The sequence below is a fragment of the Rhinolophus ferrumequinum genome, chromosome 6 (genome assembly GCF_004115265.2).
Source record: "Rhinolophus ferrumequinum isolate MPI-CBG mRhiFer1 chromosome 6, mRhiFer1_v1.p, whole genome shotgun sequence".
Lineage (NCBI taxonomy): Eukaryota > Metazoa > Chordata > Mammalia > Chiroptera > Rhinolophidae > Rhinolophus > Rhinolophus ferrumequinum.
The window spans coordinates 64,995,259-65,010,211 of NC_046289.1; the positions used below are offsets into that span (position 1 = coordinate 64,995,259).

At 39.1% G+C, this 14,953-nt stretch overlaps 1 protein-coding gene across 1 annotated transcript in view; it reads right to left on the bottom strand.

Annotated features, from left to right (window-relative positions):
- The window catches only part of EIF2AK4 (eukaryotic translation initiation factor 2 alpha kinase 4), an 86,738-nt gene that overhangs the window by 44,671 nt on the left and 27,114 nt on the right, over nucleotides 1-14,953 (bottom strand). Inside the window, 7 exon segments of the mRNA XM_033107393.1 lie at nucleotides 339-422; nucleotides 2,428-2,497; nucleotides 3,253-3,689; nucleotides 6,415-6,572; nucleotides 7,188-7,294; nucleotides 10,920-11,455; nucleotides 12,411-12,568. Of these exon segments, the coding sequence (XP_032963284.1) occupies nucleotides 339-422; nucleotides 2,428-2,497; nucleotides 3,253-3,689; nucleotides 6,415-6,572; nucleotides 7,188-7,294; nucleotides 10,920-11,455; nucleotides 12,411-12,568 (1,550 nt within the window).

A 14,953-nucleotide genomic window follows, 5' to 3' on the forward strand; every position in this document is an offset into this window, starting at 1 on the left:
ATTATTTAAGTTATGGATGGGGAACCTCAGGTACACAATGCCAAAGAAACTTGCATGAGCTCACACAGCTGTGATTGGTGGATCAAGGATATAAACTTACGAAGCCTGAGTCCAGGGCCCATCAGCACCGCCCTATGCTGTCTCCTGCTATGGTACAGGAAAGCATGAGTGCACGGCTAGGGGCAAGGGCCTCCATGCTGCAATTCTCTCTGGCCAATCAATCTTTGGTAGTGCCGGTGACTGCTCTTCTGCCCAATGTCTTGCTCTGGTCTCCTGAAACATCCCCACCAGCAACTACTAGAGTTGCTGTGTCCCCAAGTTACATACCAGGGCCTCACCTGGATATAAAGGTAATGCACAGCCTCAGTGGTTGCCGATGGCTCACTTTTGTGGCAACTGTTCTTTCCATTGCAGTCTTCATCCTAACCCAAGAGGAGCACACAAGAACTCAAAATGGGGACTAAAATTAAACAAGGTCATTAGCATCATCAAGTCATTTGTGCCTGCCCCCACTAAATACATGGCCATTCTGCTGTCTTAGAAGGGAGCTCAGGGAACAGAACACAACCACTGTCCTTTAGCTGTGTACAGCATTCAAAAGGCAATTTTGCTACTACCAGAATCCGCTGTATAGGTCTATCACTGTATAGAACAATGGAGAAAATAGAAAACAGGTAGGTATTAAAGGTGTGCAATTTATAGAAAGACCCCAAGTCAATTCTACCATTAATATCTTTCTGTGGATAAGAAGGGAAGAATGTATACAGGCTAATACTTTAAGGCTTTAGTTTTACCGGAATGCCTTCCTTTGGAAACAGAAGGTTAAAAATCCATCTTTAGCTGAAACAATTTAAATATGATGATATGACCAAAGAACAGGCTGCCCTCTGGGCTACACTCCTGTAGAACAAGCACTTAGAGCCACCGATCCACGTGGCTAGTCTGTTTGTCCCCCACAGCTAATTTTCTAACTCATGTCCCTTTTTAAAAATTTTTCTTTTTTCTTCTAATAGATGTATTTAAATACTCCACCCCACTCCCCTGCCCCAGTATGGAAAAAAGCATTAGGTAGCATTTGACCATTTCTGATGTACGGGGTTTTTTGTTTTGTTTTTTTGTAGAAGCATTTTTCAACATTTTCCTTTATCAAAGAAAAAAAAGTAACATTGTTCTGGAAACAATCAGATTCTACTCGAGTCATTTATATACTCTGGGAATTATCTGCGGAAGACTGTTAATCTCTTAGAGGCTTCTCCCCATTAATTAGAATGCCCATGGGAGGGTGCCCTTAACAGCAAAACCAAGATTGTAAATTTGGTATCCCCATAATAATTAAATGCACAATTAATGCTAAAACCAGTAGTTTAGATGATTTATGCTATTATTCCTGGTTAAATTTATAATTTCTAAATTTAAACCAAGAGGATGATTTTAATAGAAAGGGAATTACTTATTAAAAAATGCTGGATAATGCATTCAAACCTTCTTCAAATCAATTTAACTGCTTATCTAACAATCTATATGTAGTCTTTTCTTTATCTACTACGGATGCCCTTTATAACTGCTAGTAATTATATTTTTATTTCTGGTAATAAAGTCACTGCATTCAACCCCCAGGTGCAGAATGCTTCTCTGCAGCGACAACTGACAGCCCTAGTAGTTACAAAGCTTCACGCTGGGCTTCACACACCAGCATCAAGGGCCCTTGCTGGACTGGGACGATGAAAATACAGAATTGAGTACGGTTCAAGGCCTGGAACAGCGCTTTTCAAACTTTTCTGAGCATGATCCACATGAAGAAATATATTTTATATCACACCCAGTACACATACTCATGAGAGACAAGTTCCACAAATAGAGTTTACCGTTACTAGTGTGATACATTTGGTATTCTCTACTCTTTTGTACAGCATTAAGAATAAAAGAAAGATGGTTGTGACCATTGAAATAGATTTCATATCCTGTTATTGGATCATGGCTCACACGGTAAAACACTGACCTAGGGGATGGATTATGAAAATAAGGAATCAAGATTAACTGATGTGTGAGAGAGTATATGAACTCCACAATTAGGCTGTTTAGTCACTCAATGAATTTTCATTGAATCCGCATCCCCAAACATATAAAATTTCCCCAAATCCTTTAGGAAATGGTTTTTATTAAAAAAAATAAAAAATACAAGTTATCATTTTACTCCTCTTTTCTAAAAGCAGGCATGTTCTATTATGTGGGTAAATTAAGGCCTATAAATAAACATGTGAGTAGCACATATTTTAAATAATTATGTTTTTAGATGGAAGATTTCTATATTTGCATATCAGATTAATGCTTTACTATTCGACCTGAGATTTATATCATCAAATGTTAGTTTCTTACATACCCATCCCATGATGAATAAAATGGTATAATTTCTATTTATATATCTACCTGATTCTGGCTTTTACTGTTCTCATCTTCATTGTCAAAGATGATGTCACTTTCAGAATCTGAAGCAGGTCTTAAAAGAGAAATAGAGAAATACTAAGGAAACCAAAATCCCTGTTATAATTTTGAAAATCAACATTTGTTCATGACTAGAAAGCAAAGAGGCTAGAGACATTGTACCATGATTGTGTAGGCATAAATCTGTCCACAATACTGTGCTGCTTTGTGGTTTCCTAATATGTGTAACACAGAACTCTTGATTTAAATAAAAATTGGCCTGAATAACTTTCCTGAAAAAATTTAATAGTTAAGAATTATGATAAACTGTATCCACCTGGATACAATGAAATAAAATCATGAAATTAAATGACCGGGGTAGATTCTGAGATGCATAACTATAGGTTAGGATCATAATTATTGGTTTGGTAACCTTTTCTGGAACTGCAGTTGGCACTATATCAAGACTCCAAATTAGTTCTTCAATGTTCCACAGAGTGGGAAGCCCTTATCTAAAGGAATGACCTTTAAACAAAAATTCTGTTCAATGTGTTAAGATAAGGTATTGGAAAAAATTTCTATTTTTTTTTTTCTCCAGGGCTTGGATTTTGGAGATCTTTTGAAGATAGTGGAAAAAACCCTTTGGATTGCATGTGGTTACTCTGTAAAAGTGGGTTTCATATTTTGTTGTGTATTTTTGACATGGCAAAGAGGACTGCATTTCTATCTGAACCCCTCTTTCCTGGGTGGGCTTGTGAGGATTAGATCAGGGGCTTGCCTCCAGCAGCGGGGACCCCCAGGCGGCCTGCTGTGAGCGCTGTGTGCTCTTACAGGAAGGACTGTGCGAAGACACCGTCGTGCTCATCTTCATCATCGTCCTCGTCGCTGCTGGAGCCCGGGCTTGCGGCGGAGAAGCGGGCGCTGGCAGAGCGCTCCCCGGACGTGCTCCATTCCACCGAGCCCGTGAGGATGGGCGACGGGGCGGCGGCCTCCACGCTGTCGGGGCCGTCTGTGTCGCTGTCGCCCACCGGCAGCCGGGGCAAGGCTCGCCCGTCCTGGGCCTGGCGTCCAGTGCCCGAGCGTGGCGTGCCCTGGCCAGCCGGCCGCTCGTGCCTCTCAATCCAGGCGTTGTAGTAGCGCACAATGTTCTCATGGTGCAGGCGCGACAGCAGCGTCACCTCGCCCTTGATCCTGCGGAAGTGCCTGCTGGCTGGGTTGATGGGGATACGCTTCACCGCATAGCTGCAGCCGTCCAGCTTGTTCTGCACCTGCAGGGCGGAAGGGGCAAGGACGGCTCAGAACTCTGTCAGCGGCTCAGAACCTCCTGGCCTGGCATCTGGACCGTCATGCCTTCCCTCACTGTTCCCCTCGCAAGGAGAACCTGGACTTCTGAGAGAAAACCAACAACTACAGTCGAGATCCACAAGTTTGGGACAATTATGCTGAAGAAAGTCTTGACTGACAACAACTTAGAAAACATCTCACCCCAAACTAGATGTATTTAGCTTGCTAAGAGACCCTGGGGAAAACAATATCCGTTTTAATCATTAGTTTTATTAACAATTACATCCCTGCTTTTCCAATATCACATCTGCTATCTAAATTTCTAAGTAAACCTTATTGTTTTCTTAACCTTGTTTTAAAAAGTTATTTTCTAAAATCAATGTATGGTTTCAAGTGATTTTAGTTTCTCTTTTTTTTTTTAACACTTAGAGTCACTAAACTCCAAAAATTTTAAGACTTAAATGAAAATTATAATTCTCAACTTATAAAGCTGTGTGAACTTGGACTAATTTCCTTGAGACTCAATTTTCTCATCTGTAAAATGGCATCTATAGCACCTTCCTTACCTCAAAGGGTGGCTGTAAGGATTAAATGAGATGTGATGGGTAAAGGCCTGTATGAAGGCCTCACAGAGAAGGGTGTTCAGCATTAACACAACTCCTGCCCACTGATTTTGTTACAATGACTGAAGACTTACCATTGATGACATGTACTGAAACTAGAACGGTATCATTAAGAGCACAATATACTACAAATATAAGAAAAAGTTTCAAAGGCAAGTCTCCAGCCATCCTTATGCTGGGCAGTTTCACTATGCAATTGGGTTGACTGAAGTAACTTTTATAAAATTTCATTCCAGTCCCACCCGTGCAGGTCAAGGGAGCAACAATTTGGCCAGGGGCAGAGAGAGAAAACTAGTTGAAAACAAAAGATAAGAGAACATCATTCTTTTGTTTGGCTCAGGTTTCAACTGGACTACTGAAAAACTACTTCTAGGAATGAGAAAGGAATACTATAAAATGGAGTTTCAGGTAACCTTTTTTGTGTGGAAGTAGTGGACAGAACACATGCTTCCGAGTAAAATTGATATGGGTCTGAATGCTGCTTTTAGCATGTATGTAACTTTCGGCAAATTACATAACTTCTCTGAGCCTCAGTTCCCTCATGTGCAAAGCGAGGATAACACCTATTTCATAAGAATGTCATGAGATTGAAGGAAAGGTTTGTAAGCCACCTGGCACACAAGATGAAATATGAAATACACTCCAAAAAAATGACAGTTCTTTTCTTGTCACATTAATAGAGTGGGAAACAGTAGGAAGTCTTAACGTTGCCTTTCAATCTCATGTCTCCGTACACATCATTTATGCTATGAATCACTGACTGGGGGGTGGAGACTCCTAGGAATTCATTTATTCAAATGGAAAGGTGCATAAACAGTTATGGTCCAACTCCTAAGAAAATGCCACACCACTGAGAAGAATGCCCTAACCTAACCTGGAAATACAGGTGGGGTGTGAGGGCTGCAGGGCTCTCAGAGGGAGAAACCTTAGGAAAAACTTGAGGGCTTCCATTACTGAGGTGTTTTTGTTATATGAGCTTATTAATCATTTTTAAGTACTTGTAAGGAAATTAAGTTTGATAATGGTTTGCATTCAAGAATCTAAAATATAAATAAGTTAAAAAATAATAAAAATAATTAAAATATAAGGAAGTGAAAGGATTTGATCAAAATGACAGTCTGAGCTACAGTAATAACAACATACTTTAATCATTCACGCCTCTTCAAGTTAACTGTGATGACCCAATCAGGATATCTGTCTGTCCACAGTAGATCTATTTAATCACCTAGCTGTAATGTGTATTCTTTCAAGAAGAAAGTTGAAAAATTTCTCATACTATAACATCCCTTTGTAAAACTTGTTTAAGATGGTTTTTCTGCCTGATTATTGCAGAAAACCAATCTTTTTTTGGGGGGCTGTAAAAGTCGTTCCACAGTAATACTAGTCATGCTTCCAAATAATACTCTCAGAATCCTAAACAGACATATGCCCTATTGATGGTGGGCTACTTCTTATGGGCAAGATGACATATATTTTATATGGATTTAATATTAGTCTGGGTCTCCTAAATTCAAACAAAATACTTAAATTATATAAAAATAGCTGAAATCTCTTTCTAAAGGGGCAGATAATAATAAAAGTCATCCAAATAGACCAGAATAAAGAAAGGCAGACCTAACAACAGCATACCTTAATAATGTATCACAAATTTTCCATCTCAATAAAAACTGGAAAATAAAAGCCATCAAGACCATCTGGGGCCATTTCCCAGTTGGAATTCCATCTTTTAGTTCTAACCTTGCAGCCCTTTTATCTACAGCAACTCTGAAAGCAAATGAGAGAAAAAGAGAAGAGTTTTCTTTCTAAACCAAAGGACACAAGTAAAGGTCTTGACTCTACGTGCAGGGCAGTTATAATCACACGGTTTTCACGTTAATGCATCAAGCAAGGAAGAGGAATGATGCATTCTTAGTGTGTCCAGTGGAACTTCAAAGCCTTTAACTTCATGAAGGTCATCATAGTTTCAAATGGTAGAATTCACTTCCCTCCCCCTCTCAAAACAGAGGCCAAGTCCATACGTCTGAAGAAAAAGAAATGGAACAGAGTAAGAGCTCTAAAAGGGACTGGGAACAACTATGTATCACACCTTGATGACGGCTCCAAAAGCTCCTTTGCCTAGAAGCTGTAATTCTTCAAACTCAGTGAAATATCGGGAAAACTGTATCTCTGTCTCACTGAAGGATGAAGCATTGGTTAGCTGGTTGCTAGGAATAACGGTCTCGATGTCATCTTGTCCTCCAGAATCTGAGATAAAACAAAAGACAAGAGACAAATGAGGCACTGGAAATACAGGAAGAGCTGCAATATCCAATAATGATTCAAGCGCTAGAAGAAGGGGCCCCAACCAGTAGTTTGAAAAGTGCCTCTTACCTGGCAGACCCTTTAATACTTTCCTCACTTTGTCCTCCTTAAAGTAGGTTGAAATATATAATTCGCCCAAGTTTACAGGTGGAAGTAACTGAGACAGAGAGCAAGGAAATGACTGCACAATAGAGCCAGAACCCAAGCCCAGTTCTCCTGATCCATACCAATCTCTACTGAGGTCCCTTAAACTTCTACTTTAGAAGCAGCAGGGAAATCCAGTTACGTGGTAATAAGGGTGACATGACAAGAAAGGTTACTAAACACTAAAAGGGCCTACACCAATGTATACTCCCATCAGTAAAGACTAGAAAAACCAGGATGGCAAAACAATTCCATGTATATACTACCCATTAAATGAATGGATTTATGTACAGTTCAGCATAAAATAGGTAAAATAAATGATCCATAGAGTCCTTTCCAGTTTTAGGTTTATGTATACTTTCAAAATAATTTATGTCAAGAAGCGAAATCAAAAAAGAATGGTAAAAGACTCACCTTCAGGACTTTGTTCCAGTAAAGGCATTTTTGGCTGAGGATTTATAAAGCTGTGTTTCAATAGCTGCTGAGGACTCCATCTTTCCTTGTCATCCAGGCAAACACACCTCAGTGAGAGGGAAGAAAGAATTTATATGCTGAGTACCAGGCTGGGTATAAAGGGCGAATCAAAAACAAGTATGCAGTAGCCCCCCCTTATCCCCGGTTTCAATTACCCATAGTCAACCATGGTCTGAAAATATTAAATGGAAAATTACAGAAATAAACAATTCTTAAGTTTTAAATTGTGTGCTGTTTTAAGCAGCGTGATGAAATCTCCCGTCGTTTCGCTCTGAGTCATCCCTTTGTCCAGCAGGTGTACTACCTGCCTGCTAATCACTTAGTAGCCGGTTATCAGATGGACTGTTATTGGTATTACAGTGCTTGTGTTCAAGTAACCCTTATTTTACTTAATAATGGCCTCCAAGGTCAATAGTAGCCTACTGCTAACTCACAATGCCTGTGTCATTCATCTCACTTCATCTCATCACGTAGGAAACTGTATCATCTCACATCATCACAAGAAGAAAGGTAAGTATAGTACAATAAGGTATTTTGAGAGAGAGGTAAAGAGAGACAACATTCACATAACTTTTATTACAGTATATTGTTATAATTGTTGCATTTTATTTTTAGTTACTGTTAACCTCTTACTGTGCCTAATTTATACATTAAATTATCACAGGTATGTATGTATAGGAAAAAAACAACATAGTCTATGTAGGGTTCAGTACTATCTGTGGTTTCAGGCATCCACTGGGGGTCTTGGAATGTATCCCCCTCAGAGAAGGGGGTAATACTGTAGTTTCCAGAGGCAGAAAGACTTACCCTCATGGAACAATGTTTAAACCACCTGAGATTGCACAAGTATGCTATAAATTTTCACTCCCATTAATAGTTTAATGACTTGTCATGCTAAATCAAGCCTTTCCGGAGACCAGGCATGAAGCTTTCCAAAAAAAACCAAATAAAATAGCTGAGCAGGCTTGGGGCCCAATACGATAAACTTTAGATAAAGCCTGTTCATTACAGTATGAAGTTGGTAACAATTAAGACCTACTTTTTTAAAGTCCCACATTTTATCATATACTACTATCTTTTAATTCTCATTCCTTGAACCTCTTAACTATTTATTTTCATTTTTTAATGATAAAAACAAGCCATACTTTTAACCCAGTGGTTCTCAAAGTGGGGTCCCTGACCAGCAGCATGGGAATTTATTAGAAATACAAATTCTACTCCATCCCAGGCCTAGCAAAACAGCAACTCTGGGGGTGTGGGCAGTAGTCTGTGCCTTAACAAACTCTCCAGGTGGTTTCAATCCAAGATAAAGTCAGAGAACAACTGTTCCAACTAATCTAAGCTGTCTGGTTTTCATAACAAATGACCCACGTAGCACCACTTGGTAGCACTTGACCCCGATTATAAACAATGTATTTAAAAGAATCAACCATCGTTCTGAATTCTGGACTTAAAATCTATACCTATGAAGTGGTGACAGCAACTATCATGAAGGGTACATTTTATTTTTTTTATGTCAGCACTAAAAAATTAAGCACTCCTTACTTTATATTTTGAAAGGGGAAGAAAAGATGGTAATAAAAGCATTTGTATGAGATACTGTATTTCCCTAAATTTAAAATTAATTTTTATTAATAATTATACCAGCAAAATATAACTTCTCCTTGCAAGTACTATTAAAACATTACTGATAATGATAAAGTCTTTGACAACTATACAAACAAAAGATATAGTTTGGTTTTGTGAACACTGATTTAAAAAAAAAAAATGACATCATTCTGTACCTATTATTCTACAACTTGCTTTTTTCATTTGACCGTGTAAAAAATTCTGCACCCAATTCCACCATGGAAAGTGGTGTCCAAACCCAAGAAGCAATTCTCTGACACTAGCTGGATATCCAATTCTGACACTATTAACCTGGACATAACATCAGATCCCATAGGTTAAGGGTTCAGTTTTACAAGACTGCTCCCCACCCCCACTTCAGACAAGCCAATAAGCAAGCCCAAGTAGTTACCTGAGCTCTGACCTTTTAGCTATAGACCAGAGGTTCCAATGACCTCCTCCCCTGGTTTATTTGCTAGAGAGGTTCAGAGAACTTAGAAACATTTTCCTTACTAGATTACTGGTTTATTATGAAAAGATATAACTCAGGAACAGTCAGATGGAAGAGAGGTCTAGAGCAAGATCTGTGGGAAGGTGGAGCTTCCACATCCTCTCTAGGCACGTCACTGTCCCTGTACCTCCACGTGTTCACCAACTTGGAAGCTCTCCGAACGTTGTCCTTATGGGTTTTTATGGAGGCTTCATTACACAGGCATGATGGATTTTATCATTGGCCACTGGTGATGTATTCAACCTCCAGTCCCTTTCCCCTCCCCAGAAGTGAGGGCGGTGGGACTGAAAGGTCCAACCGTCCAATCACGTGGTTGGTTCTCCTGGCAATCAACCCCAATCCTCAGGTAGTTCCAAAAAATCACATCATTACCATAACAAGATACCTTCACTGCTCTCAAGGAAATTCTGGGAGCTCTGTGCAGGAAATAGCGACAAAGATCAAATATAGGTATATTTATTATAAATTACAGTATCACACCATGTGTCTTAGAGATCTTTCTAAGCTCGTACTTAAAGATCTTTTTGAATTTACCAGAATTTTACAAATTCTCCTACTGTTGGACATTTAGATTATTTCCAACTTTTCACTCGTACCAAAAATGCTGCAATGAACACCCCCATACATGTCCTGTGGGGTTTCTTAAGTATATTACCAACTCTAACTCAACTGTGACAGTAATGTGATTGACATCACAACAAATCTGGATCAAGGAAATAATAAAGCTTACCTAGAATGAATTATAACTTCAAGAGATTTTTATAGCCACCAAGATTTCAGTTAAAAAGACGAAATTCTCTGAGCCAAGAATTTTGGCATCATAATAACCATAAATAGCAGAGGGATCTTACTTCACATTTAACAGAGAAACAGAGAACCTAGGTCTGGCTTGGACTGAAAATAGAGGCAGGGCTAAACTTGAAAACACTAAATTGAAGGACACGCACAAAGACTTTAGGCCCAAGGAAAACGTCTCAGCAGATTCTCTCAAAGTGGGTAAAATTTGGCTCTGTAATGAAATGTGCACCTGTAATTTATAGGTGTGGAAAACCCTCTGGCTAGAGCAAGAAAATCATTTGCATTCTACAACTTGGCTGAATGAGACATTGCTAATGAAGAATGGTTAAGAACTGGGGGCAGAATTCCACTCTGGAAGCTGATTTCTAAATAGGAGGCCTTGTCTTTGACCCCTTAGGAACTAACAGCAAAGGTAGACAGAAAGGGTCTCCCATTGGAACACCTGGGGCATTTCTCCACGTAGCCATCTCCACTGACTTCCTAGAGCATACCAGGTGGTCCCCAAAAAGTGGCTTGAAAATCTATTATCTTATTAAGCCCAAGTGAATTTAGGAGAATGTGGGAGTTAAGGGCATGAGAAACATAAGCAAGAAAACAGAACATATGTGGCTGGGAAAGGATTGGGAGAACAAAGAATTAACTCTAATCCTGTTGCCACTTTTCAGCTTATAAACATCACTTAGACGTTTAACATTCAAGCACAATCAAAAGGACAGGAGTAAAGTGCAATTAGAGGGGATCTCAGTGCTACTTACTTCTTTAGGAAATCTTGGAAGTCAGCTGGTAAGTCACTAGGGATGGTCACAGGGTACTCTGCGTATTCTTGTCCCTGGCTGAGGGAGAGCAGCAGGAGGCCAAGACGCCAAACATCCCCTTTCTTCCCCGTTTTATATGGTAGGGCACTGTCACTAAAACGGACGCGGCTTTGCTCAAACACATCCTCCTTGCAAACGTCTGCTAGGCGTTTAGAAATGCTGTAATCTGTAATCTTGACGGTGCCCTCTGCGTCCACCAAGACATTTGCTATGCTCAGAACTTTGTGCACCACAGAATTGCTGTGCAAATAGTCAAGGCCAGACAAGAGCTGAGCTGCATACCGTCGAAGCTGATGCACGGGAATGGGGCCTGAGTGGCTCAGGTGTGCAGCAAGGGAAACCCCATTGAAGTGCTCCACTAAAATGTGCACCATGATGGAGTCGTCTTGCTCTTTGAGATTCATTGCAAAGTAGCGTACCACATTGGGATGGCTCAATTTTACCAGTGAGTTGAATTCTGCTTCTGCCCCTTGAATCTGATAAGGAAAAACAAAACCAAAAAAAAAAAAAAAAACACAACAAAAAACAGTAAGATAATATTGGGTTGATCAGCATTAACTAATGTTTCACCTCAAAAGTGAAATATTTAATAGAAAATGTACTTTCAAAGGAGAGAAGAAGGAATATGCCCTGAACTGAATTCCCCCTTAAACCGTATGATCAATGTAAAGTTCATAAAGATGGAAAAAATTTAGTTAATCCTCAACTTCTTTGGTCTCAAAACCCAGTGTTCAAATACTATAAATTTAGTGAAGAACTTTTAAAATTTCTTTTGTGATAGGGCCCCCAGAAAAAATAAATAATTTTAAAATAAACTTTTCTGAATATAAAGATTCACTGTCAAAATTTTAATAAGTACTAATACAAAAGAAACCCCCCCACAAATTAGCCAGGTGGTCACCATCCAAAGACAACTGTTATGATTTTGGTGTATTTACTTACAGTTGTTCTTCTATCAAAAATACACACGTTCTAAACACAAGGCTTTACCTACTGTGTTGTAACCATTTTCTTATGTAACGTTACAATACTCAATATTAAATGTTCTCCTTAAACTCGGTATTATAAATTAACTCTAAAACTCTCCAGTCCTCTAGAATTCAGTTTTGAAGCAATATTTCAAAAGATTGTAAAAACCATGTGATTATGAAATACTATTTAATTCTAGTTGGAGAGATGGCTATTAATGTTATCATAAAGACTGCGAAAGGAGGTTAAGAAAGCAGCTGCAAAAGTTTGGATCATGTTGTGAAAGTTCTGAAAGCAGCAGCAAGGGCTGAGGAAACTCTGGTGAAGAGCTGGTCCCCAGGCATCCCTTCTGGTTAAACAGATCTCATACCATTCTGGATTACCTTTACTAGCCAATCAAATGCAGAACTGTTTTGTTTAGTGATTAGGCCTTTTGCTTAGGGAGCCATCTTGGATGCCTACCTGCTTTTTGCAATTATCAATCTTCTCTTTCTCTTGACTGGTAAGGAATAGGCCCATTTTTTTCTGCCACTGAAGGACCCACTCATACAACAAGACAAAGCTGCCAGTGGCTGCTTCCAAAGCATTGTAAATTAATTTTCCAAGCTGCTCATCACTGCCTGCACATTAAAAGAAAATGTATTAAATCTCACTGGTACATTTTCTGGGGGGATAAAAAAAGAGGGGATGTATATATTAATTCGTTCAACAGTAGATACCATGTGCTTGTAAAAAATATGATTTCTTGGAATACATGCTCTTTTGTAACCAATTTTTAATATTTAACAATATACCGAGCCCTAAAATATTAATGACTATAAAGGGACAAGAATCAACAATGAGATCTTAGTATCAGACCAACGTTTCCTTCTAGTAGCCAGTATTCACAATGTCCCTTTCATAGTTCACCTCTGATGACTGTGCTACAGGTGCAATAGGGTACCCTTCCTCACACAGCTAAACACCAGTGAGTGACAGAAGGAATCTGGAAATAGGAACACTCCACCGAGATTACTCCATCAACGTAGACTGGCAATTTTTAGGAATTTGGAAATTTGAAAACATCAGTGGTTTTCTAAACACAAAATTTGAATATGCTCAGTAAATACAAACTGGCTAATAGTTTCGAGGGAAGGAACAGCAAATGACAGTTTACTCTGAAGCTAGAAAAAGACATGTTTATTTAGTGATACGTGTATGGTTTTCACTTCTACCTAGAACGAAATTTCTGTAACACCAAAAATTTTCTTATAAAAAGCTGTATTTCTTTCTTTGAAATTTTTTATTAAAGTAAAGTTGACTTTACTTAGTATTATATTAGTTTCAGGTGTACAACATAGTGGCATTTATATACCTTATGATGTGATAACCAAAATAAGTCTAGCAACCATCTGTCACCATTCAAAGTTATTACGATATTATTGGCTATCTTTCCTGTGCTGTACATAAAAGTCTGTATTTTCATTAAAGATTATAATAGAAAATTACCAAAATATTGGAAATGGAGAAAAATATCACCAACAATTTCACCATTTTATTTCTCTTCCAGTTTCCTCTATTCTTTTTTTCCCCCTAATGCACCAAATCATTATGTAACAGGGTTTCTCACCCTTGACACAATTGAAATTTTGGACCAGAAAATCCTTCGTTGAAGGGGGCTGTCTTGCGTACTGCAAGATGTTAGCAGCATCCCTACTCTCTACCCCTTAGATGCCAGTAGCACCCCCACTCTAGTCTCAACCACTAAAAATGTCTCCAAATGTTCCCTAGGGAACAAAATCACTCCCAATGAAGAGTCATGGATATATAGCATTCTTTTTCTCTTAGTATATAAATAATAGTTTTCCATGATGCTGCATTGTCTTCATAAAGAAAAAAAATTTTCAAAGAAACTGATAATAATTTTTTCCATTTAAAAAATGAAAAGTAGGGCCGGCTCCGTGGCTCAGGCAGTTGGAGCTTTGTGCTCCTAACTCCAAAGGCTGCCGGTTCGATTCCCACATGGGCCAGTGGGCTCTCAACCACAAGGATGCCGGTTCAACTCCTCGAGTCCCGCAAGGGATGGTGGGCTCTGTCCCCTGCAACTAAGGTTGAACATGGCACCTTGAGGTGAGCTGCCTCCCGTATGGCTCAGTTGGTTGGAGCGCATCCTCTCAACCACAAGGTTGCCAGCTCGATTCCTTGCGTCCCGCAAGAGATGGTGGGCAGCGCTCCCTGCAACTAAAGATTGAACATGGCACCTTGAGCTGAGCTGCCGCTGAGCTCCCGGATGGCTTGGTTGCAGTGTGTCCTCTCAACCACAAGGTTGCCGGTTCTACTCCTGCAAGGGATGGTGGGCTGTGCCCCCTGCAATTAGCAACAGCAACTGGACCTGGAACTGAGCTGCGCCCTCCACAACTAAGATTGAAAGGACAACAACTTGAAGCTGAGCTGAGCTCTCCACAAGTAAGACTGAAAGGACAACAACTTGACTTGGAAAAAAGTCCTGGAAATACACACTGTTCCCCAATAAAGTCCTGTTCCCCTTCCCCAATAAAATCTAAAAAAAAGAAAAATAAAGTAACCTGTATATATAAGACATAGGACATAGTGGTCTTAGCAAATATACTTTGGAGAAATGTGGCTGAACTAGCTTACTGAGACTTTTTATCTGAGAAATAGTTTTTACTTCACAGAAATGCTTACAATTTAAGAAAATTTAGTTAAAATGATCTGTTATGCTACACATAAATAACTCCTGATGTTCTTAGCCTATGAAAAAACTGGTATTTTAAAATTTGTCAACCAATGCGGGATCTAAGCAGTACACATTAGAAACAGAAGATATTACGTATTTATGAGATAAAGTGTGATATTATTTACATAAATCTTAGTTAAATTTGCGCATTATACAGTGCAGTGTCTTGCAATATTTCTTCCCAATTGGGACTAGGTAGGTATTTCATAATTCCTGGTTACTTTCGGGGTTTTTTTTGGTATTATAATTTTATTATTGCCATCCTCTA